The sequence below is a fragment of the Centropristis striata genome, chromosome 23 (genome assembly GCF_030273125.1).
Source record: "Centropristis striata isolate RG_2023a ecotype Rhode Island chromosome 23, C.striata_1.0, whole genome shotgun sequence".
NCBI classification, from domain to species: Eukaryota; Metazoa; Chordata; class Actinopteri; order Perciformes; family Serranidae; genus Centropristis; species Centropristis striata.
The window spans coordinates 10,784,020-10,808,011 of record NC_081539.1 but is presented as its reverse complement, the minus strand read 5'-3'; the positions used below and the strand labels follow the sequence as shown (position 1 = coordinate 10,808,011).

The 23,992-nt window shown below is 38.6% G+C and overlaps 1 protein-coding gene across 6 annotated transcripts in view; it reads left to right on the top strand.

Moving 5' to 3' along the window:
• The window catches only part of abi1a (abl-interactor 1a), a 72,795-nt gene that overhangs the window by 26,577 nt on the left and 22,226 nt on the right, over positions 1 to 23,992 (top strand). For 3 of the 6 annotated variants that reach the window (XM_059326970.1, XM_059326972.1, XM_059326974.1), the window contains exons 3-6: positions 14,430 to 14,606; positions 20,953 to 20,967; positions 21,617 to 21,720; positions 22,293 to 22,445. In XM_059326970.1, coding sequence (XP_059182953.1) covers positions 14,430 to 14,606; positions 20,953 to 20,967; positions 21,617 to 21,720; positions 22,293 to 22,445 — 449 coding nt within the window. The remainder of the gene's footprint in view (positions 1 to 14,429; positions 14,607 to 20,952; positions 20,968 to 21,616; positions 21,721 to 22,292; positions 22,446 to 23,992) is intronic. The other 3 variants (XM_059326971.1, XM_059326973.1, XM_059326975.1) reach the window with 1 other exon arrangement.

Sequence of the window (23,992 nt, the reverse complement as noted above, 5' to 3'; positions counted from 1 at the left end):
TTATCAGGTCTGTAGAATAAGATTCACAGGCCAAAACACCTCTGCAGCATCACAGTGCTATATTCAGAATAGTCATTTTGATTTTTAAATTTTTTGCCTTTAACAACAAATATTGCACCTCCTGCAATTTGGATTTTGCTCCAGTCCTTATTGCAATTTTGATACAATTGCGATTAATTGTTCTGCCTTAATATCTTCATGAGTAGACGCAAGCACAAACAAATCAAAGAGAAAGTACTTTCTGAACAACCGATCATGAAAGCCTGTGACTTTAAAATAGTCTGTGATGCATTCACACCTTCACCCACACACACATGCTGACTTATAAGTGGAGACCTTTTTTATGCATGTGGCCAAAAGCCATTTTTATTGTCAACCTCTTTGACCCACTCAATTCTTTGTAAACTCTTTTAAATTTTTCTTTGGAACATTATTATAAGGAACAAATTACATATTGTTCCATGTCCGTCTCATTCTGCATGTTAGTCAGGGAGGAAACACTGAGTCAGACTCAGACAACAATTGATGGGATCTCTAGTCAGCAAAACATTACTGGCTGTCTTTGATTTATGTTTTCCCTTTTTTTTTTAACTGATTTTTTTAAATCTTGCAAACAGCTATTTTAAAGTAGAGGAGATTTACTTTTTAACTAAAAAGTAACCTAATAAATAATAATAAATTAAACTATTGTTATATCACATATTTCAAATTACACAAATATTGGATTTCTGCTGATCACATTCAACCAGATGCAAAAAAAAGTTCAAACACAGTAGGCAGAAGGATGGCAGAGAAAAAAGGAAAATTACATTTTCAGACTGCAAGCTACAGGTCCTAACAACATGATGCAGAGGTGTTAAAGAACACTCATAATTTCACAGCAACTGTGTGAGGCTTTTAGCACTTATCACTGTGAACTGGACTTTTTTCTCCAATCGGGCTCGTTTGCATAGAGAGTGGCCAATTTTGCACCAAATGAGTCCATCAAGGAGTCTAAAGCAAAATAGAATCCATTCAAACCTTTAGGAAGATACTTAATTTTACAGTCTATATGGTCGTCATATGCTTATTTGCTAGACATTGTCCAACCCTAATGCAAATAGCACAGCAGCACTGAGACACTATTTGCTTGGCAGCACAGTTAGGGCTGCATTTCACCCTTTGCAGGTATCACAGTCTTATTATTGGGTCAGAGCAGCACAAATCTCACACACTACCTCATGGGAGTGCTGCAAATTAATGATTTTCGTCACTACTTTTTTCGCCAAATATTCCATTTATAGTTTTCTTCTTAAATGGCACAAAAAAGTGGTAAATGTCCCTCATAATTCCCCAGTATTGCCCAAACCTAGTGCAAATAGCACAGCAGCACTGAGACACTATTTGCTTGGCAGCACAGTTGGGGCTGCATTTCACCCTTTGCAGGTGCTTTGAATTTCTTTTTTTTAAATCTTTTTAAAGGTTAAAGGTTTAGCTGCTGCAAACACTACCCCATCCTTTTGTGAACTTACCTGTCAGTATAAATTAAGCAAGTGCAAATTTAAGCGAGCTTATCTTGTTTTTATGGATGTGATTCTACAAGATACATTTTCACAACTCGCTGTTCTTCCAGTCCAGTTGTGTTTTACAGTGATGCTAAATGGCGTGCACTTACATTCGGAGCTGGCCAGTGTGCTGATTGAACCCACTGACCACAGTGATGAAGCAGCACAACAGCACGCAGAAAGCAGCTGACACATCGACTGTACTCTCCCAGTGTGTTCCCACAGCCGTGTGCTCCACTGAGATGCTCTTAATACAGTTACACAATATTCTTATCTGATCACATGAGTCGGCCCGTTTTTGCATTTATGATCTCAGCGTGGCACGCATTTTCGTTGTTTTGGTAGTTTTTTTCATCACTCGGTTGTACAGTTGCATGCCATTACACTCTGCTGCTGCTGTGCGTCTCTGCGTGTGTGTGTTCTTATCACGGTACTGCACGCACAGACAGACAAACACACACACACACACACACACACACACACACACATGCAGAGACTTAGGGTTGGGTCTCTGTGCTGCAGTGGTGGCTTTTTGACCTCCCGTCGAGGAAGAATGGCACTGATCCAAACAGGAAATGAAGCCTTATAGGTCTCCCTGTGTGTGTGTGTGTCTGTGTGTGTATATGTGTCTGTGTGCGTTCCTTGTGTTTCCTGCTGATCCCGCTGCTTGCCTGTGTGTTTTGGTCTCTCTCCTGCCTCTCCTGGTGGTCTATCCCACTTGCCTGGCTGTGAATGCTGATTTCCATGCACAGTTTGTCTGTATTTTTCTTTTTCACTATTGGATTATAGCTGTGTGCGTGAGTGCGTGTGTGCATGGTAGAATCTTTGTGTGGTCCATTGCCTCTGGGCAGCGGTTGTATATCATTCAGGGGTCTGATATGTTTGGACTCAGACAGTGTCTCAAATGATTTTGAATTATTAAGAATTCTTCCTTGGAAAGGAAATCCAGTCCTTCATGACTTTAATTCAAAGTAGATTATTTTTCATTATTGAAAAAGTGAATTGATTTACTGTTGGGCTTAGAACATTTCTTTTTATATTGTATTTTAGCATTTTATAAAACCAAGAACGTTTTTAAAGTCTTATTTTGTCTGCCAACAGTCCAAACCCAAAGAAAGTCTGTTTTAAATTATATAAACGTAAAAAAAAGAATCAAACATTTGTGAGTTTTGAAGCAGAGAACATTCATCCCAGGTGCAGATTGATTTCCAGTTAATCAACTTATTTATTTATGGTTGCAGCTTTAATTCAATATGATTCCAAACCTTTTCTATTAATGGTAAAACACAATAGAAAAATATCTGACTTTATTAGTAATATTGCTGTTTCGTTTGTTTATCAACAGATAATAGATGCATTATCTTATATTTAAATTTATTAAATATAAGTGTAAGGATTTACTGTTTTCTCAGTTTGCTAATATTATCAACTGAAGCCTTTTGTTTTTTTCTACAAATTTGTAGGAGGACATCTTCATCTTTAAGAGCTTGCAGTGGGGATTTGTAGACTTAAAAAATAATAATAAGAAGAAAATAAATGACAGATAATTGAAAATAATTATTTTCAGCTCTTGTTTTTTTAATATATTTCTTGGCTTGAGTATTTTTTTTGTAGCTGAAGCATGTTGTGATTTTGGTGCCACACGTTTGGCATCATCCTCATCTCTGAGCGGCTAATGGGAGTCAGTAGGGGGGAGATTGAAAATGGTACAAAAACAAAATTGGAATGGAATGGGAAGGCAGTTTATCCTGCAGCTGCTAAATGAGTTTAATGAAAATAATTTTGTTAAAAAAAATTGTGATTGCAATTGATTACCAACCCCCACGTTCTACAAATACAGTATCACAGTCTTATTATTGGGTCAGAGCAGCACAAATCTCACACACTACCTCTTGGGAGTGCTGCAAATTAATGATTTTCATCACTATTTTTTTCACCAAATATTCCATTTATTGTTTTTCTCCTTAAATGCAACAAAAAAGTGGTAAATGTCCCTCATAATTCCCCAGTATTGCCCAACCCTAGTGCAAATAGCACAGCAGCACTGAGACACTATTTGCTTGGCAGCACAGTTAGGGCTGCATTTCACCCTTTGCAGGTGCTTTGAATTTCTTTTATTGTCTTATTTGTTCAGGTTTAGCTGCTGCGAATGTCGCCAAATCCTTTTGTGAATTCCCCTGTCCGTTTGTATTAAGCAGGTACAAATTTGAGTGAGCTTATCTTGTTTTTATGGGTGTGATCCTAAATGTTATATCCAACAAACAATCCCAAGAAGAAAAGCAGCAGATGTGCACGTTTTAGAAGCTGCAACCAGCAAGCTTTACAAAATGATCAATCAGTTGTCAGTGGAGTTGCAATCTGTATTTGATTAATAAATTCACAACTACAACCCGATAGATGGATGGATGGATAGATGGATAGATGGATAGATGGATAGAGAGAGAGAGAGAGAGAGAGAGAGAGAGAGAGAGAGAGAGAGAGAGAGAGAGAGAGAGAGAGAGAGAGAGAGAGAGAGAGAGAGAGAGAGAGAGAGAGAGAGAGAGAGAGAGAGAGAGAAGAGAGAGAGAGAGAGAGAGAGAGAGAGAGAGAGAGAGAGAGAGAGAGAGAGAGAGAGAAGAGAGAGAGAGAGAGAGAGATAGAGAGAGAGATAGAGAGATAGATAGATAGATAGATAGATAGATAGATAGATAGATAGATAGATAGATAGATAGATAGATAGATAGAATAGATAGATAGACTTTATTTATCCCAAGCTGGGAAATTACAGTGTAGCAGCAGCATTACAAACAGAGACAATGACAACACAATTAAATAAAAAGAACAACCTAGGCATACTTCAAGCAATAAAATATAAAAATACAATAAAAAATAAAGTGTCCAAAGAAGGAGTATGTATTAAGGAGTAGAATAGAATTCCAGTGCAGAATAAATATGAATATACAGTATAAAAATGTTGGTGCTATGAAACCAATAAGGTGCAATGGACAGTGTGCATAAACACATGAAGTGCATTAATACTAAAGTGCATTAATACTCTTGCTGCATTTGCTCCCTGCAAGGTGTGTGTTTCTGTCAGCTGTAAATGCAGCAGCAGCACATGCTGATCATGACACTGTCCTGCATAAATAGAGGTTAAATGTGAAATGACCGGTGACTGATGTTTTTCAGTGAATCATCAGCTCCTCTGCTCTGTGGCTACTTCCCTCTCCACCCTCTTCCCCTTCCCACTGCAGAGCATCATCATCATTACCCGTGCATTTTTTCTCCCCCCTGCTTAACAACCCGCTGCAATTACATCTAATCATTACACCTCTGTTCTGCAGTTCCTCCCGGCGTAAGAATACTGTAGGCAGTTATTTGACAGCTCTGTATAAACAAGGCTGATTAGGAAATACTCATTTCCACTCACAGAAGACACAATCTGTAGCAGAGATTCAGCGTTTGTTATTTGTCTTGTTGTCTGGGCATTATGTCGGCTCGCTCTCCGCTTTTATGTAAACTCCGGAGCTCAGTCAGAATGCTGCTTGGCCCGCAGCCCAAAAGTTAGATTGGCAAAAGTCAGCCGAGGTGTTTCCATATGTGCTGTGTTAGCAAACAAAAGCGTCGACCTTGGCACGCTGTCCTGACTCTTTTTTTTTAATAGAGGGGTTTTTTTATTCTCTTCTGGGAGAGACAATTCCTCCAAATTTCACACTTTAAATCCTCACACAACCTCCTCTTCTGGCACCGTCACACCACACATGGGTTGTTAGATTCACCAGAGGAATCCAGTATTTTTTGTGGGATGTTTAGCAAGAAGCTGCCAAAATGAGAAACTCCCCACGGGGCGTTTTGACCTCCCATTCTGGCTCCCGACAGTCGATGGAAGCTCCGTCATGCTCCGCGTTGCACTAACTGCGCAGAGAAAAACAGCCCCACCGAAGGGCCTTTGGACAACTGTTTGACTCCACAGACGAAGGGCTTCAGATGTTTGCTGGCTGTAATCACGCTGAGAAAACAGACCAGACAAAGAGGCATTCGCTCTGCTTTCAACAGCCGTTTTGGCTCAGTGCAGAGGTGGGAGTGTTGGATCGCGGTCGCTCCTACAGATGAGGCCTGACACAGTGAGGAGCAGGAGACAGAAGACTGGGAACTACAGAAGCCTGGAGGCACGAAAGAAGGCTTGTGACTGGTTCAAATCGAAGACAAAGTGCCTTAAAGCAGTGGTTTCTGGAGGTTTGACCCAATGATTGGTCACAAGAACAACCGGAGCGGGGTCATGAGATGATTGACCAAAAAGAAGAAGACTTCTTTCTCTCTCTGAATTCTCTTTTAAACTTTAAAAGAAATACTAGCCACCTTAATGTGTGAGAATTATGGCTGGAACTGAACTTTGATACTTCTATGGGTCTTTTATGGCTTCCTTCAATAGTATCAAGTATCAAAAAACGCCTTGTCATTCAATACCAAATTTCAGTACCTGAGGAGTAGCAAGTACCAAGATGTAATGCTGCTTTACGAGGGTTTATGTGTCAAACTTGGACAAAATTATGGTTAAAATCAGGAACTGTTTGATTCAGAAATAAAGCAGACAAGACTATGAATCTTTCCAGCAACATTTCATCAGCACATTTTTGGAACTCAGTGCTGCAGACGTGATTTGGTTTGCATCCAAAAAAAGTATTGGTTCAGTATCCAGCCCTGTTCATTTAAAAGAAACTGAGAAGACGAGGTATCCAAGAAACCAATGCTTGGATATACTTGCAGCAAGTGGCATAATTTGACCCTTGAATGGTAAAACATTATCAACATAGGCATGACGTGGAAGAAAATACACTCTGCTAAAGAAGCTAGCTGTGGTGGGATTTACGGTTTTGGCAAAAGGAAACAATAAGTTCTGAACAGCAAAAATGCCTCCTCTGTGGAGGAATTGTTGCCAATAGTGACGATTTGAGTCCATGACTCTTCCTCAGTCTTGGATATTACTTAGATCCAGTACTCATCCCACTGGGGAAAAAGGATATGAGTATCTTTTCTGTCTTATTTTAAAATTTTCTGAGGGATTTTGATGATGAGAGTTGCTTTTGTTGTCATTCCAAACTGGTCCTAACAGTCTTTTATTTAGATATCTAGAATATCTCATTGGTTCGTATTAGTTTTTGGTGTCCACCCCAAAAAATTTAAGATACCGGTAGTTCTTTGCTCCAGACTCACCCCTTTTTCTGATTTAACATGAGTCATAGTCACAACTCCAATCGCACCAAAAGCATACATACCAAGTTCTCCCACACCAGGAGCCTCGGTACAAATTGATGCAATAAAACCACAAAATGCCTTAATCATACAGCAGAATAATCACATTTCTTAAGCTCCACATTTCCACATTCCACAAAAGCAACCTGTTCAGGACTCTTCTCTGAGGAAGTTATTTCAGGAAACGTAGGAAATAACTGTAGTAGAAGCCGACCCGGCAGGTTGAGAGAAAGTTGGTGCAGCGGAAAATAAGCACACTTCAGCACTCGCAGCACTTCATCATAAAATAACTCCTGGAACACACTGAGCATCACAAATTGTTCAAATCCGCTCTCTTGGGTAAACGTGGGTAATAGTGTGAGTGTGAAGCGCGGCTAAACTTTTTCCTTGTTAAATAGCATTCAGAAGAAGAGACGTTCACGTCCTCATCAGGCTGTCTTCACCTGTTAGCAGCTCCGACCGTCTGGATAAATCCTCTTGCAGAGTAAGCCTGAAACTCGGGTTCAGATGTGTTTAACAGACGTGTACTTCATAGTTATTATCTCCTTGTAATCCCACTGAACAAGGATTTCCAATTCCTACACTGCTGTAAAGACAAGCTTATCTTAGCTCCCAGCCAGAAATGGCCTTTAATAAAACCTTGTGGCATGTCTTATTTCATAATTATGTGTAGTTCTGGTTTATGATATCACTCGCCAGTAAAAATAGTCCATGTCCTAATGTTCTTGGACAGCGTACCATGGGAACTGAGCACTCTCAGTGTGTGATATCCGAGGAGCAGAGAGATGATGCTTCACTGCCAGTGTGCTGAAACATTTCTTATAATCATATGAAGTCGAACTCTATCATTAAGCATGGGCACGTTTGTCTGGTCTGGCTAGCCACACATGCACACAGACACATTGGTATGTAGGGTGTGTTTGTCTAGTAGCAGGCTTTTCCCTCATGTTGTGTGTAAGCTCCCCACTGCGCCTACAGTACACGCTGTGCAGCTTTTTTTGTTTGTCCGTGCGTTTCTGCATAGCTGGCATTTTATTGAGGATATCATCCTGCGGCCAGTCTGCCAAAGCGCTGAAAAGGCTGTTTTTTTTTTTCTTCTTCTTTCTCTCCAACATGTGTTGAAGTGAAACCGGCTGTCTCAATTCCATATCAAAGTCTACAGACATGCTTCCCCCCTCCCTTTGCTAGTCTCCTCTTACCTCACTCTCCAAAACGGTGTGTGTTTGTCTGCTGGAAAGTTGTCAAGTTACGTTTGCATAAGACTTCGAAATTCCACTCCTGGTCCTTTGATTGGCTGCGCCGCCGCATTGAGAGATTTATGCCCCTTTAGCTGACGTTGTTTGGAGGCTTTCCGTCAATGTGTGACCTGTTTTCCAAATGCTCCACCCCTACCTGATTCTCCCCCTAGCCTGAGCAGTGTGCAACTGTATGGGTCAAAGAGGTTTACTGTGGGAAGGGCCTTGTTTTACACGTTCAGATTTATCATTAACCACTGTAAGTCTCAACAGGAGCTGGATAACAAAAACAGTGTGCCAATTAGGGCTGGGCGATATGGACTAAAACTCGTAACTCATATGTTTTTAGGCGGAATAGCAATATATGATATATATTGGTATATATTGGTATTTTAAACAAAACATGCAAAGTGATTAGTTTTAACTCGACACCACAAGAAATCATCATCAACCTGTTTTATTTAAAGACTTTATCAAATTCAAAACCTTCCACCCTTTGAAGCAATTTCAGCAGATTTAGATGCTCTTCTTCTGCAATAGGAAATACCTCCACATTCGGTACCATTGTTTTTTTTTCTTAGGAACTAGCTCTTGCTAGTGAGCAGAGAGGAGCAAGCAAATAGTGGTCATAAGTTAAGGCAAAAGATATTATATATCGCTCTTGTTGTATTGTCTGAACTACATATCCCTTTCTAAAATATATCTGTATAACTTGTAATATTTATACCACCCAGCCCTAGTGCCAATAAAAATAAATCACCTACACTCTTGTCTCCATTACACCTAATTTATGTGTAAGCTTTCAGTCTATCACGTGAAATAACAAACATAGAGAGAACTAGAAGGGTACTCGGAGAGCAGAGACCTCCACCAAGGCCGTGCCCTATCTAGTAGTGTAAATGAAAGTGAAAATGAATTTCTGTATTCGCCCCATGATCTGGATCTGTTCCAAAATAAGGAATGGGTAATTTATTGGCCCATGCAACACCCTTTAACCAAGAGTTTTATGAAAATCAGGCCATTATTTTTTTCCCATAATCCTGCTGACAAAAAATCCAGAAACAAACAAACCAAACAGAAAATATAACCTCCTTGCTGAAAGAGAAGGAAGAGTCATTCACATAGTATTTCAAAACGATATGTTTTCCTTTTAAGCAGTCTCTTACCCCTTTAAATATCTTTTACCAAACATAGAACCTCACCAAACACAAGTATGGGTGGGCAATTTAGATGAAATCCCTTATAAATGGTATCAATCATTTACATAACTTTATACTAGGACTGGGCAATAATTCAATACAATGATTTATCGTCTTTCATTGGCATTGTCTAATTTGATACTAAATAGTACTAGGGCTGGGTGATATGATAATATATATCACCTTAACAATATAAAAATGCTAGAATAGAAGAAGATAGAAGATATTAGCCATATCGCCCAGCCCTACTTTATCCACTGATGGTACATTTTCTGGAAAACAACTTGTTAATAGATAACCAAAAAGGAATGTCTGTATTTGGCTTATCCAGCAGATAAGATACCTGACAAATCAAAGCACTCCATTATATTGATAATAAAATATTCAATTCAATTCAATATATTCATAAAGCAGCGCTCCTCAACATTGCCCACAATTGGCTGGGATTGATACCACAGTATTGAATTATATTTATGAAATGTATGGCATCATCACTTTTCCATCCATAAGTAGAAGTACGTTCTTGGCAATGCCGAAGCATAAAAGAGATTAAAAACAGCAGAATAACCAGAGTGCTAAAGCATTCTAAATAACAGGATAATCTTTTGTTACAATAGGAAATGTCTATAGAATTAAACAGACCTTGTTTGATAGTATAGGTCAATATTACTACATAGATATCATATGAATGTCATCAATAGGTCCCCAAGGTTGTAAAGACTCCAACTTTTGAATCCCATTCCCATAATGGTTTCCCATTACTGAAATGCTTCTTTCAAGTCAATATAAGTCATGGATTTGCAGAGGAATCGGCTGTATATTACCATCATCTGTTTGCCTGCCCAGGTTGGTAAACATGTCAGTGTTTCGTCATTAGGTTCTTCTGTGTTGCAGTTTCCAAAGAAATGGGGCACAGGGTCAGTTATTGTTTGAATTTCAAGTGTTCCAAGTGCAGCTTTAACCAAAATGGCAACAATCTGGATGAAAAATAAATAAATCACAAATATTTAGGCACTTGTTGCTACTAACAACCACAACAAGCATCTCTCATCATGGCAACCACTGCGCTGACTCACTAGCATCCCAAAATTGGAAGAACTCTTTGTCCAAAGTCATCTCGTCTGGATCTAGTTTTTCTGTCTGGCTCGAAGGTGTTGGATGACGACAATGGCAGCGGTTCCAATATATGACCCAGATCCTCGCACTAGTCACAGAGGTGGGTGACTCCTCTCTGGGTGTGGGGAGATTTGGTTGGAATTAAGACAGGATGCAGAGGAAGAGTTGGGTAAAAAGAGAACAGAAAGAAAACATGAGAAGAGGAGGCCCTTTTAAATCCTAAAAGCCTGTAGCTGATGGAGAAGCCAAACACCAGAGCCAAAACTGCTCAGTGTTCTGGGAAAAAACACCCACAGGCCTCAAACATATGTGTGACAGTGGTTGAAAACACATGTGAAGCATCCACCTTTCCAGTTTGGCAACTTGCGTTGGAGTTCCAACAAACAGATGGACCATTGGGAACAAGTAAATACCTTTTAGTGCCAGTTAAAAAGTCCAAGGAAGCAGTGGAGGGAAGAGACAGGCCATTAAATAGCTATTGCTCCCCAATGGGTCAGGAGAACAGGCCAGAATGCTCTTTTCTGTTTAGACTTTTGCATTTTTTGTCAGATCCGTCAAGCGTTCTTTGGGCACCGGTCAGTGGATTAGAAAAGCGTTCTCAACAGGGTGCAACCACTCGCTGCGGTTTCGAATTCACCCTTCAGTCCTCACTGTTACAGCAGGGCTATTTTCTCGGCATACAGGAAGGAGATTAACTCACACCATGCCGCCTTCTCACTTCCCCCCTTTTGCCAGCTGCGATGATGTTTGTCCACACGCTGCTCTCTGATAAGGGGAGTATGCTCGGACAAGAACAGATACTTTCCCAATTTAGATGCAGTGTTTCAACAACAGTTCTCTTGTTCAGGATGAGTTTCTGTAGTGAAGCTTTTCCTGCTTTTTGGCTGAAAACTGTAATATCCTATGATAACAATTTCCCATGACTTCACACGTTCTTCAGGAGAGGTTGGTGTGTTGGGGGTCACAGTGAGGTGAAAGCCTTTTTTTGGAAGTAAAACCAGACTGAAAAACTGAGCCATACTCCAACACAGCCAATCACTGTACCTTATCACTCCGGCAGATGGAGGCCAAAAAGTCTGATGAGATTCTGGCCCAGCTGTATCCAGACGATCATGATTTATGACAGCTGGAAATTTGGGCATTATCTCTGAGCTGTGGAGACAAATTATGTGCTCAAATCCAATCGCAATGCAGGAGTTACACTCTAAAGTGCTGCTGAAATGGAATATTGGAGAATCAGTTTGTACGCCTCATTGGGAAGACTTTGCATTTCCTTTTTTTTTTTTTTTTTACATTAAGAACCTCTTGTGTTCTGGCAGCCCGGCGCAGGTTAAAAAAGACGACTGTAGTCAATGCTCTGCCGTCCCTTTTAACTCAAACAGACACAACAGGGCACTGAAACAGAACGATTGTTTCCCCTTTATGTGGGAACTCTCTGTGGGAGCAATTATGTATTGCTGGCTATGAAAAATGTATTACTCCCTTTTCTGTCATTTGGAGCAATCCACTTTCTTATATCCCTCCAAGTAAAATCTGCGTTGCATATATTCTTTAAAATACATACTAGAGCTAGGGCAAAGGGGTGGAAAATTTCAGATACATTTCCAGAAACTTTTCATGGGAAGTTAAGTTGGGGAATTTTGGAAATATTCAAAATCAAAAAAACATATAAAAGCTTTTTCTATAGCTGTCCCCTCCTTCTGGAACTCTCTCCCTAAAAACATCAGAGACTGCTCAGATCCATCCACCGTCAAAAAACTACTCAAGACTCACCTGTTCAGAACTGCTTTTAATGTGTGACCATTGTTAATTATTTGAATTGTTTGTTTTTATCTTTAACTGCATTTTAACTGTTTTAACTGTAAAGTGTCTGTGTACCCTGAAAAGCGCCCTATAATTACAATTTATTATAAGTTATTATTATTGTGACATTTCAACAGATTTATTTGTAAGTAGAACTTTAATGATTTTATTGAAATACGGAGCGTGGCCTCTAAAAGGGGCGTGGCCTCAGTAGCCCTGCAGTAAGCAGTGTTGCTTACTTGCGTGAAATCTGGTCATTTTACTCAAGATTATGCTAAAATATATTTTCTGACAATATTCAAGTTCCCTCTTGAGGGCTAACCTTTAGTTTAATAAATTGTTTCCAACTTTGAAAATTCATGAAATTTTGCATCCCTAACTAGAGCTATATGTAATAAAAGTCACAGGTTAAATTTAGACTTGATATTGTCCAGTGGACCACCAGTGTTGATGCTGATTCCCTCGACTCTGGAATGAGTGATACTTGAAGGCTTATACAGTGGAACAGAGACAGAGCTCAGTCCAGCTCCAGATCCCTGCGGCATGAAAGGAATCCTCTGTTGGCGCTGGCCGCTGACTCCTTCCCCCTTGTGAGAGAGAGACCATCGTTTTACTGGTCTGCCCTCAGCAGACATTGCGGCCTTTCATCTCTCGGAGGAAGGGCAGCTGCTCCTGGACTCAGCTCGGCTCGGTGGGAGTGTTGAGGCACAGCGGGGAATGGAAACACATCGGTGTTTAGATCTGTACCAGATCAGACAGTGGCGTTTGATCAGAATCGTCAAAAGGCCGAGCGATTGATCATTTATCAAGCAAAAATATGCAATATTTTTTCAATCTGGATTGATAAATCAATGAAATCCAATCACACAAGCCAAAATTATTGATGCAAAGTGAAAATATAAATACATATCATCATCATCGGCTGTATTTTGAAATTCCCACTTGGTATTTATTCCTTTTATTAGAAGAAAAATAATTGTTTTTTTTAATTAAAATGTCTGTAAGACCTCAAAATTGCTAAATTGTATTTTTTTTATGAGATGACCGATATAACAGATTGTGTAAAATAGTTAAATGTATATTATAATATGATGTTGTCTCATATTGATCACAGCCCCTTGAATTGAATCAAATCAAAATCGTGTCATCAGGCTTTGGAAAATACTTTCTGACATCACAAAGAATCAATATAATATCATATTCTGATGAGTTTATATCCCTAACAGTTTGAATGGGAATTTTCACTAATTTCTGACATTTTTGTTTTTTTAAACCAAATGATTAAATAATGAATTGAGAAGTGAATCATCAGATCAATTTATAATGAAAAGAAAGGCACTTGAAGGGCGCAGACCTGCACCAAGAACTTTTCGCAATGTTGACGAATGTGTGTAAACTCATTGGTTAACATACCTCTCTATTTGGATCTGCTTCAAAATTTAATGGGTTAACCCTTGGCTAATGCTCCATCCTTCCACCAAGTTTCATCAAAATTGGGCTTGTAGTTTTTCTATAATCATGTGTGCACAAATGAAAAGTGAATGAAAATGAAAAATACAGTTTTCTTTCTGCTCAAACCCTGGCTGCAAACATGCACTGTGCAGGGTAGCCTTTTTTCAGCTTTTCATTAAGTTATTTTTGTCATCCTTTAAGTAATTCGTTTTTAAGAAGGCGACCGGCTAATTAATGGAACATTGGTGCAATTTCAGTCGGAAAACACTATTATGGTCTTGAGGAGCATCAATAATGCATCACCATTTGGCCCAAGCATTTTGCAAAAGGAAGATGAAAGAGGCATTTTCCTGATAATAGAAATCTGTGAGGGTTTGAGTTAAATCCACAATAGACTTAATTTCTCTCCTGTTAAAATATGAATGCAGTATATTCTCAGTTGCATCACTTCAGTCACATTTCATCACTTCCAATCCAAACTGATCGCCCTCTTTCTTTGTGTGTTTTCACCCTGATAATTGTGTGAATTAATTAGTCTTTAGAATCTAGATTCAAGGGTCACTTAACTCCATTCTTATTAATTCATCAAGTCAGAAATGTTTGTCATTCTTCAGTTCAGGCCCCTCGACTCTGCCGCAATCGATTTTATTAGCGTGTACTAGCTGTTGTAAAAAGATTACGACCTTGGTGATGAAAAGCAAAGCCTCATGATTTAATTAAACCGTCTTAAGCTGCCGTATGACGGGTCCATTGAATCCCAGAGGTCCTTGTTGTGCTGAATGTCTCTGTGTTTTCCAATGTGGCATCGATCTCATCCCACTCTTCTATCTTCTCTCTGTTGTTAACAGACGGTGGACATCCATAAAGAGAAGGTGGCCAGGCGGGAGATCGGGATCCTGACCACCAACAAGAACACGTCGAGGACCCATAAGATCATAGCGCCGGCTAACATGGAGCGGCCTGTCAGGTACATCAGGAAGCCCGTTGACTACACTGTATTGGACGACGTCGGCCATGGCGTTAAGGTACGAAGACTTTTACTGATTTTGTGTCTTTTTCTCCACTCCTAGATCAGATTTCTCTCCACTCAGTCCATTAGTTTCTCTGCTTTTGTTCTTCCACTATATCTAATTTTCTTCCCTTCCCCCTACTCTCTTTCTTGCCAGAGGTATTCCTATCTCTTCTCTTCTCTCTCTCTCTCCCACTTTGACTCGTTTTCTGGCTCACACTCCATCTCTTATGCTTTTTCTCTCTTTCATCTTCAGAAAGCACCCCTTCTGACCCTACAGGAATATGTTTCAGTGTGGGTTGGTGGGAACTGGGTTGGGGGTGGAGATGAAAAAGTGATTACATCATGCAGCTTTCAGAAAACAGCTCTATTCTTGGAGCGTTGTGGAAAAAAAAAACAGCGAGCAAAGGACAAATTTGCGAGACGTTTTTAAAGGCACTTTAGGGCCAGACCGCCCTCTCGTTCTCCAGTGTCTGTAAACTTTTGCGGAGGAATAATGTTGTCACAATTAGATTTATTTGAACGTCAGTACCATCTGAAAGGCGGGAGAGAAGCTGATTGTGATGTGATAAACTCCAGGGTGACATTTTCACTCCCTCTCTGCCATTAGGGCTCGCTTTAGGGGTCACTAGGTCGTCCTGACAGTGGTGGTAATGACATCATTTCCTGATTTTTGCGATCTGCCCCCTCCCCCTTTGAGTCTCATCTGTCCCATCAATCAGCCAATCAATTGCAGCTTTCAGGCAGATTGGATTAGAGTCCCGCCATTACCGTCCCGTAGCGTTCCAGGCATTGATAAGGCAGGATAAAAGCCATTGTGTCACTCTCGATTTACCGTGTACGGAATTACATTCGACCCTCGCATCACGGTGGAAGGGTGTGAAGGCTAATGTGGAGTGAAGGGTTTTATTTGGGTGTTTTTTCCCATGGCAGGGACAAGGTTTTCACCAATTTTTATTCACATCGTGTGCTTAAATTAAGTTAGATAAAGTTTTATTGCTTGGTGATTTTAAGCTGCATTTCAATGACACCACAAATTCTGTAGCCACTGAATTTCTTAATATCACAGAGTAAAAAGTACGATACGATACGATACGATGTCTCTTTAGAAAGGTCTTCGAGTTTCTGTAAATGTGCTTGTGGCTTAAACACTACCAAAGCTATATATATAAAAAAAAAAAAAAAAAAAAGATTTGTTAGTTTAATCCTAACCCTGCCGCTACAAGGTTTTTAAGAGGTTATATGTACTGTCTTTGTACAGTTTTCAATTGGACATACAGTACGGTTCAAAAGTTTCAGGCATGTGTGAAAAAAGAAGAAGAAGAATAGAAGAAGAATTCATGCTGGTTTGAAGGCAAAGGGTGGACACACCAAATCTGTACTTTTACAACATTTTTTCACACCTGCCTTGAACTTTTGTACAGTACTGTATGTCACATAGGATTAACAAATTATTGCTATCTGCTTTATTTAAGTGTCCAGACTTTTTTGGAATCAGGGTTGTAAAAAATGACAGTAATAAATACCCATCACAAGTTCCCAAAGCCCAAATGATACCTTGATATTGTTATTTCTTTGTGGCTAAAACAACTTTCTTCTTTTTAATCAAACTCTTCCAAACATATCACAATGAAATTAAACCATAATTAACATTAAAAATGAGTTTTGAAAACTAAATGATTCCAACTTTATGGGCGACCGTGTAGTTTAAGCTGGGAGATGAACTTCAAAGCTTTGTGTTAATGTGATATGATTGAAAGCTCCAGAAGAGTCTTTTAAGAAGATATTATTGCTGTTTTCAAGGTAAAAAATACAAAACTATTTATAATTTGATCATGTTCATACTTTATTAATTTATGAAAAAATATTTTTTTATATAATCACAGGGCAAAGATCTAGTGAAATCACAGAGGCCTGAGTGGATCATCCTCTGAGCTGTGTTAAAATTAAACTAAAGAGTATTTAACATTGTTGCACAATGGTGTCAAATTACGAAACTGTTGTGCTTCATGGCTGCTTTGAGTGTTTGATGCGTCTATTTTAAGAACATTACATATTACGCTGGGCCTAATCTCAGGGGATTTTCTCCTTTTAAAATGTCTTTATGAATGCTGCATCCAGTTAGTGAATGTGATGGGGAACACACACACACGCAAAGACACACAGGCACACACATACATGCACACATACACACACACGCGTATATACACATACGCACACACACACACACACACACACACACACACACAGAAGCACACTCGTACACACACATACACACACATACACACACACACACACACTCAAACATACACTCACATGCACACAGATAGACACACATAGACACATGCACACATACACACACACGCATATACACATTCAGACACGTACAAACATACACACACAGAAGCACTCGTACACACACACACACACACACACACTCAAACACGCACATAGACACACACATTCATATGCACACAGACAGACAGACACATGCACACAAAACACACATGCACACACACATGCAAACGGTCACACACATAGACGAACACATGCATGCACACACAGACACACACACGCACACACGTACAAATGCACACACACGCTGCTACATCACTCACCTCCTTTCATCTCTGCATGTCACAGCCCACACACAATCGATATTCAACGTCAATACTCCACATTAATTCATATAGTATCCTGTGATGGCGGCTGTCAGATGCCTGGCGTGTATAGAATATCTATAGCCATGGTTTACTTACCGACCAGAATCGATACTTTAATGGGAGTTTAAATCATGTCCATTGCCTCCAGTTAAGTGTGAAACTGGCAACACGCAGCGCAGTGTTTGCACTGGCCTGAATTGTTTGTACGGTTAAACACGAAAGCGTGATCTGTAATGCAGAGAGGAGAGACATCATGTAGCTCACATACATTATTGAACAGAAGCAGCTCAAAAGGAACAATAAAGAGAGAAAAGAGGAGGTGAAACTCGTCCCATCTGATTCCCCTGACGGATCAGGATGTTCCTGCATCTCGAGGCGTCCTGATGGTGACGTGATGCTTTTGTAGCTTTAATATGAAAAATGAGATTTATTCTTCCAGTCAGCTGATGTTTAATCTAGTCAGCCCGGATGATGTCAGGTGTTTGAAGTTACACTGCAATCCTTTGATATCTTTCTGCTGTGTCAGTTAGGAGTTTACAAGGTTGGTTTTAAAGGAAATTTTGATATTTTTTCTTATCTGAGATGACAAAGTGATGACTGCAAGGTCAGCAAGTAATCTTTCTCAGAAATTATAATCCTCAAGATTTAAGTTAAGGTTTATTTGGCAACTTGTGTGATAAACTCATCACAAAAGACTTTAATATTGCAATCTCAAGTTTTTTTTTAATTATTATTTATTTGAAATGGAATAGAACTGCAATAAACCAATTATTTGTTTTTTATTTGTGCCTTTTATGTTCAGTTGAATATTCAAATTGTTCAATAAAAGATGTTAGAAATGATTTAATTTAACTTTTTAAAGTCATGAAAATAAATGTATTGTATTTAGCAGCATATTGAAAGCATGAAAGAAGAGTTAAGTACACTATAATATTTGTTTACTTATTTTTGAGTAATATTGTAATTGATACATTCCACAAAGATATTGCATATTGCATATTTTTTCATGTTGTGCAGCCCTATTTGTATATTTGTCTGCAGGTTTTTTTAAAAATATATTTGTAGATTTTTTTCAGTTTTTATCAGAGTTTATGATAGTTGTTTTTTTACAGTAAAAAAATAAATAAAATCATAAGATTGGTCCAGAAAAGAAAAAAAAAGATTTTATTTATATAATACAGAATTTACAATATATAATATATCAATAAATACAGTGGAATTGAATTAAAATAATTTGATACTTCATGCCAAATGTCCCAAATTCTAACAATTCTGACAAAGATATTATCAGTTTAGGATTCCAACAGAAGAAGATGAGTCATTTTTATTGATGTAGTGTCTAATTTTTTTTCCCCCAAGTCACAACTCTCAGATTTCCACATGGAAGTGAAAGGAGATTTTAATGACTGACCATAAATACTATCAAGAACAGGGATTAATTACAAGATAAAGATTATCATTTTAAGTCTATTAGTTAATTAGACAACCTCTTTCCAGATTTGAAATACTCGATTGTGAGTTTCTTGTAGCTTGTAAACACAAAAGAATAACCCAGCCACTGTGATGTGTCACCAGTCGGAGCACGGCATGTTTGTCATCTTGTTTGCACCCTCTATATTTTGGGACACATCCACAGTGACTAGCCTAACTTCAGGAAGTGTTTGTGTCCTTTATGCTGATCGTTGACCCGACAGACTCACCAAACTCTGACAGACTCTGTTGCTCTAGATTTTCTCCCCGGCTCGACATGTTAAGCCCTTTCTGACTTGATAATGACCTTAATCTGAACCTGTCGGCCCCATAATTCAACTTGGACGTAACTAAAGCATTTCCACGCTGACAGTCTGGTTTGTGCAGCAAAACACAGATACAGCATTAGCCGGGAAAGATAAGAGAAGGCGGTAGTAGGCCTTTGCATTCCTGGCATGACCTAGATTGTAAATTGAATCTCGTCTAGCTCTGATGACCCGGTGAGAGTGAAATTTGAATGTGAAATTTACCATTCAAAGCTGCACTAAAGGTGTTCTCTGTTTATAAAGAGGCAGGGAGTGTTTCACGCTGACCCGTGCCAGTGAATGGGCTTTTTTTGGGGTTTCATCTTCTCTCTTTCTCTGGTGGTCTTGTGATGCTACAGTGCTTTCTGCAAAGGCCACTGGGGAAGCTGCATTATAGATGAGCCACTTGACTCTGCAGTTGTCAAACCCCACTGCTATGTTGGCTCTATATTCTCTTTGACATCAGCCCACACAAGTACAAAGGTGCTTTTTATCGCTGCCAGCAGTGTGATAATCTGAATGTTGAGTCCAAACCTGGATATGAACAAAAGAATTAATCGAATAAACACAAAGATGCTCTGCAGACAGAAAATCCATATTTGTAAGAGCGATTGTTTTAACACACAAAGATAAGTTCTTCAATCTCAGACACTGTTGAGCTAAAACTTGTTTCATTCATGCACAATTATGGAGGACAGAAGCTGACGAAATCAAATAAAAAATAAATGACTTGATAGATAAATTAATATGGCAGTGAATTGACCAAAATTATATTAAAAATAATATATAAATTAATTAATTGTTAAAATGTCACATAAATGGATTATTCGGTTTTAATTTTCTTCTTTAATTATTTGCCTTTGTTTTCATTTTCTTATTTATTTATTTTTATTAAATTTAAATTGTTTATTTTTTCCATTACTTTCTTATTTATTTTTAATTGCATTTTTAATGAATTTATTACATTTGTAAATGTATTATAATGGGTATTAGTATGAAGGCAAATAAATAAAAAAGCAAAACCACAAACAGAAAATTATGTGGGAATAAATTAATTGATAAAATGCCCCATAAATGGATATTTCTGTTTTTAATTTGCTTCTTTAATTGTTTACCTTTATTTTAATTTCCTCATTTATTAACTTTCCTATTAAGATTCCCTTTTTGTTTATCTATTTAATTAAATTTTTTAATTAAATGTAAATTGTTTATTTTTGCATTTATTTATGTTTTTTATTTTATTTATTTACTTTATTTATTTCAGTTTTTAAAATGTATATATTCATTTTTAAAGGGATTATAATAGGTATTAATATGGAGGTAAATAAACTGCAAACAGAAATGTCATTTTATCAATTAATTAATGGCTACACCTATTTTTTTTATAGAATTTTTGTTATATATATTAATGCATTTTTGAGACATTTAACCAATTTTTATCATTTTGAAAGGGAAAATGAAATACTAAAGTAAATACAAAAGATAATAAACACAAAGATAAAGAAATAAAGGCACATTATGTGATATTTCGTGAATTATTAAAAGCCTACATTTATTTTTAATAATATTTTTGCTACATTAAATGGCATAGTCATTTATTTATGGTGTCCTTTATTTATTTATTTATTTTCTGTTGTCCATGCACAATCGCTGTGCCATCAGCTGTCCCTGCAGGCTGACGGAGGCTCTGGGTGTGGTACTGTAAAGGGAGCAGCAGCCTCACTGTTTCCCTCTGTCAGTATAACCGCTGACCTGCCCGGCTCTTGCGAAATGTTTACTCAGTGTAAATACAACGGGGAATCATTTTCCTCCTGCTTGCCTGTACTTTGACTTCTCCTGCTGCGTTATAGATACATGGCCATTTTGACATGCCCTCTTTCTGTCTCTCTCCTTTGTGTCTTTTTTCCCCTTTTGCCTTCATAAGTGGCTAAAAGCCAAGGTAAGTCCGGTTTATCACATGACCCATTTTACTATAATGATTTATTGATAGATTCCTCCAACTCCCTTTCACAGCAAACCCCCTTTACGTGTAATTATTATTGTCACTTCCCATGTTCTTTTCCCATTAACAGACTTGTACTGTAGTCCTTTCAGCTCAGAACACACTCTGAAGCTGTGTAACACCCTCCCTGTCCATTGTCATTTACTTTACATGTCCATAAATGTTCTGTAGTCCATTTAAAATCCTTATAGGCTCCCCAGATGAAGCATAAGCTCTTTTTCCTTATGTTTTTTATAATGAATGAGAAGATGCATGGAATTTGTCGTAAATCCAGATGTTGCTAAATTCAAAACTTTCAATATTTTGTTTTTTTCCTGAGTTGCATGCTTGTGAAGACACTAGTGTTTTGCAAGAATCCTTGTTGAAACAACCCCGAGGTTTCTAACCTGCAATCAGCAGCAAACACAGTGTGACTGAGTTAAACACATGGCATTATGTAACTCCTAAAATATTACCGACTGAAATAAAACTTCATGTCATTGGAGAGTTGTCATCTGGGCAGCCTATAACATTTGATTTTCTTCACACAAGTCTCTGAAGTCATTTGTTTGTTGAATTGAGTTTTTTTTTTTCTTTCTGACCACAGCAACATGGAAACAATCAGTCGATCAGAGGAGGAACACTATCGAGGACCAATCCGCCGACGCAGAAGCCGCCGAGCCCTCCCATGTCAGGGCGCGGCACGCTCGGGTAAAGATTTCCATTTCAAGTTACCATGAAAAGAACACTAATCCTCTAATTATCAAACGCTGAATGAAAAAAAAGCTCTCTTGTGGGGGCGATACTAGAAACATGCAGTTAGAGAACATGTCACATTGACTTATTTTTTGGCATTTGTGCTTTTTTTTTTTGATGAATAAATGTTCGGTGAAGAGTGTAAAACAAACACGGAGCTAACAAGACGCCCCGGGACATTTTTAAGTGTAGCTGTGATTGTGGTTTTTGCTCATTTACACACTTGAGATGACACAACTGACGTAACTGAAGCCAGAGTAAAACGGATCCAGGCAAATAGGGAAAGTCTGGGAACTTTTATCTGTTAGTGTGTCGTCGTAGTGTGGCGACACTAATCAGATATTAACTCTAAGAGTAAACTGTGATGCACTCACATGCAGCCTGTAGCGCCGAGCATCCAGCTGGGTAAACTGATAGGATTTACAACACTCTAGTGAACACACAGTTTTTTTTTTTTGCACTGAATTATGATCATCCCTGTCCTTGATTTATTATTTATCTGCCTTTGCCATCTCCGGCCGCTGCAGACGCAACACATCCTACAAGACTCTGGAGCCGGTGAAGCCGCCCACGGTGCCCAACGACTACATGACCAGCCCCGCCCGACTAGGCAACCAGCACGGCCCGCAGCACAGCCCGGGACGCACGGCGTCGCTCAACCAGAGGCAACGCACACACAGGTAGATAAAAAAGTCTTTCTCATAAACAAGCTCTACAGGTTTTTAATAGACTCTCGATGGTTGATTTATGTGTGAGAACTCATTATTTTCTCTGTTTTGTGTGAATATTTGGCAGTTTTACTTGAAACAAATGAACAATTCCAACAATTTTCTGCTATTTTTAATCACTTTACAGACTGGACGCTCAATTTATCAGAAAAATAAGCAATTAATTAATCAATTTTGTCAATAATAACTTGCACAACACTCAGAAAGTTGTAGAGAGATTTCCAGTCACTTTGCAGGAAAATGTGGACACACACATTGACATGTTAGCTTGGCTACAGCGCAGATCATCTCACACACACACACACACACACACACACTGACTCACTACTTAAAGTCAAGTCAGGTTTATTTATATAACCTACAACTCTCCAAAAAGAGTCAAGAGCAACAGAGGATGTTTTCCAAAGCAGACATGCAGTAGGTGCAGAGCTGCAGACAGAAGAGGAGCTGCAGTGTAGAGAATAAAATTACAGTGTTTCTCCGAGAATTACAAAGTACTAAAACATGCACAATAACAGATTTACTCTTCAGTATACGACCAAGTGAGCAGCATCATCATGACACACCAATGAGGAATTGATGTGTAATTAACATGCATATAAACCAGCGCCATGTCACAGTGAAATGAAAAACACATTTTCACAGTCAATCCTGTGTCCCCGTGTTAATTAATCATTTATCTCTTATATGTCAAATATATGTCAACAAATCAGTGTTGGAGTGTGTTTATACTTAGATCCTCGTCTTTTCTCTTTGTGTAAAAGGCTTGCACATGTTTGATGACTCACCCTGCACTCATAGTTGTTTACAAAAAACGAATTCTATCAAATTAGACTCAGGACAGCCAGCTAGCCACAGCGGTCACATAAAACTATAAAACTGCACTTCAACATGTGGTCTGTAGGATCTAACAGCAGTATGAAAAGAGATGGAAAGAGGCATGTGTTTGGATATCAGTGAGCAAAACACCTTTATTCATAGAATCCGGGGTTGCAGTATGTAACCAATGTTTACATTCACAAAACAATGTGGTTGAGGTCTATTTCAGTGAGGTAGACTCTGTGTTGCTGCACGAGTTTTACATGCAGATGTTTGCCAGCGGGCTGCAGAGTCATAGAGTCGGTTGAAAGTCGGCAAAGTGTCCTTTTAATCTCTCCCTTGTCCTCGTCTCGCCATGTTCCCAAACTCTTTCCCAATAAAAGTAGCTCCAAAAGTTGCAGGATTTTATCATACGCTCATTTGCACATTTGGCGCCATTGTGCATTCATTTGCATAAAGCTTTGTGGTTTTATTGTTGCAGTGAGAGAGAGATCCTTGCTAATGATACCTCTGAGCAGCAGTGATGGAAAGTAGATTTACTCAAGTACTGTACTTAATAACAAGTACCTCAGAATTGTAGTTGAGTTTTTCACCTCATGTAACTTTATACTTCTACTCCCCTCAATTTTAGGAGCAAATATTGTAATATTTTTACTCCAATGACTCCATTAAACCACATA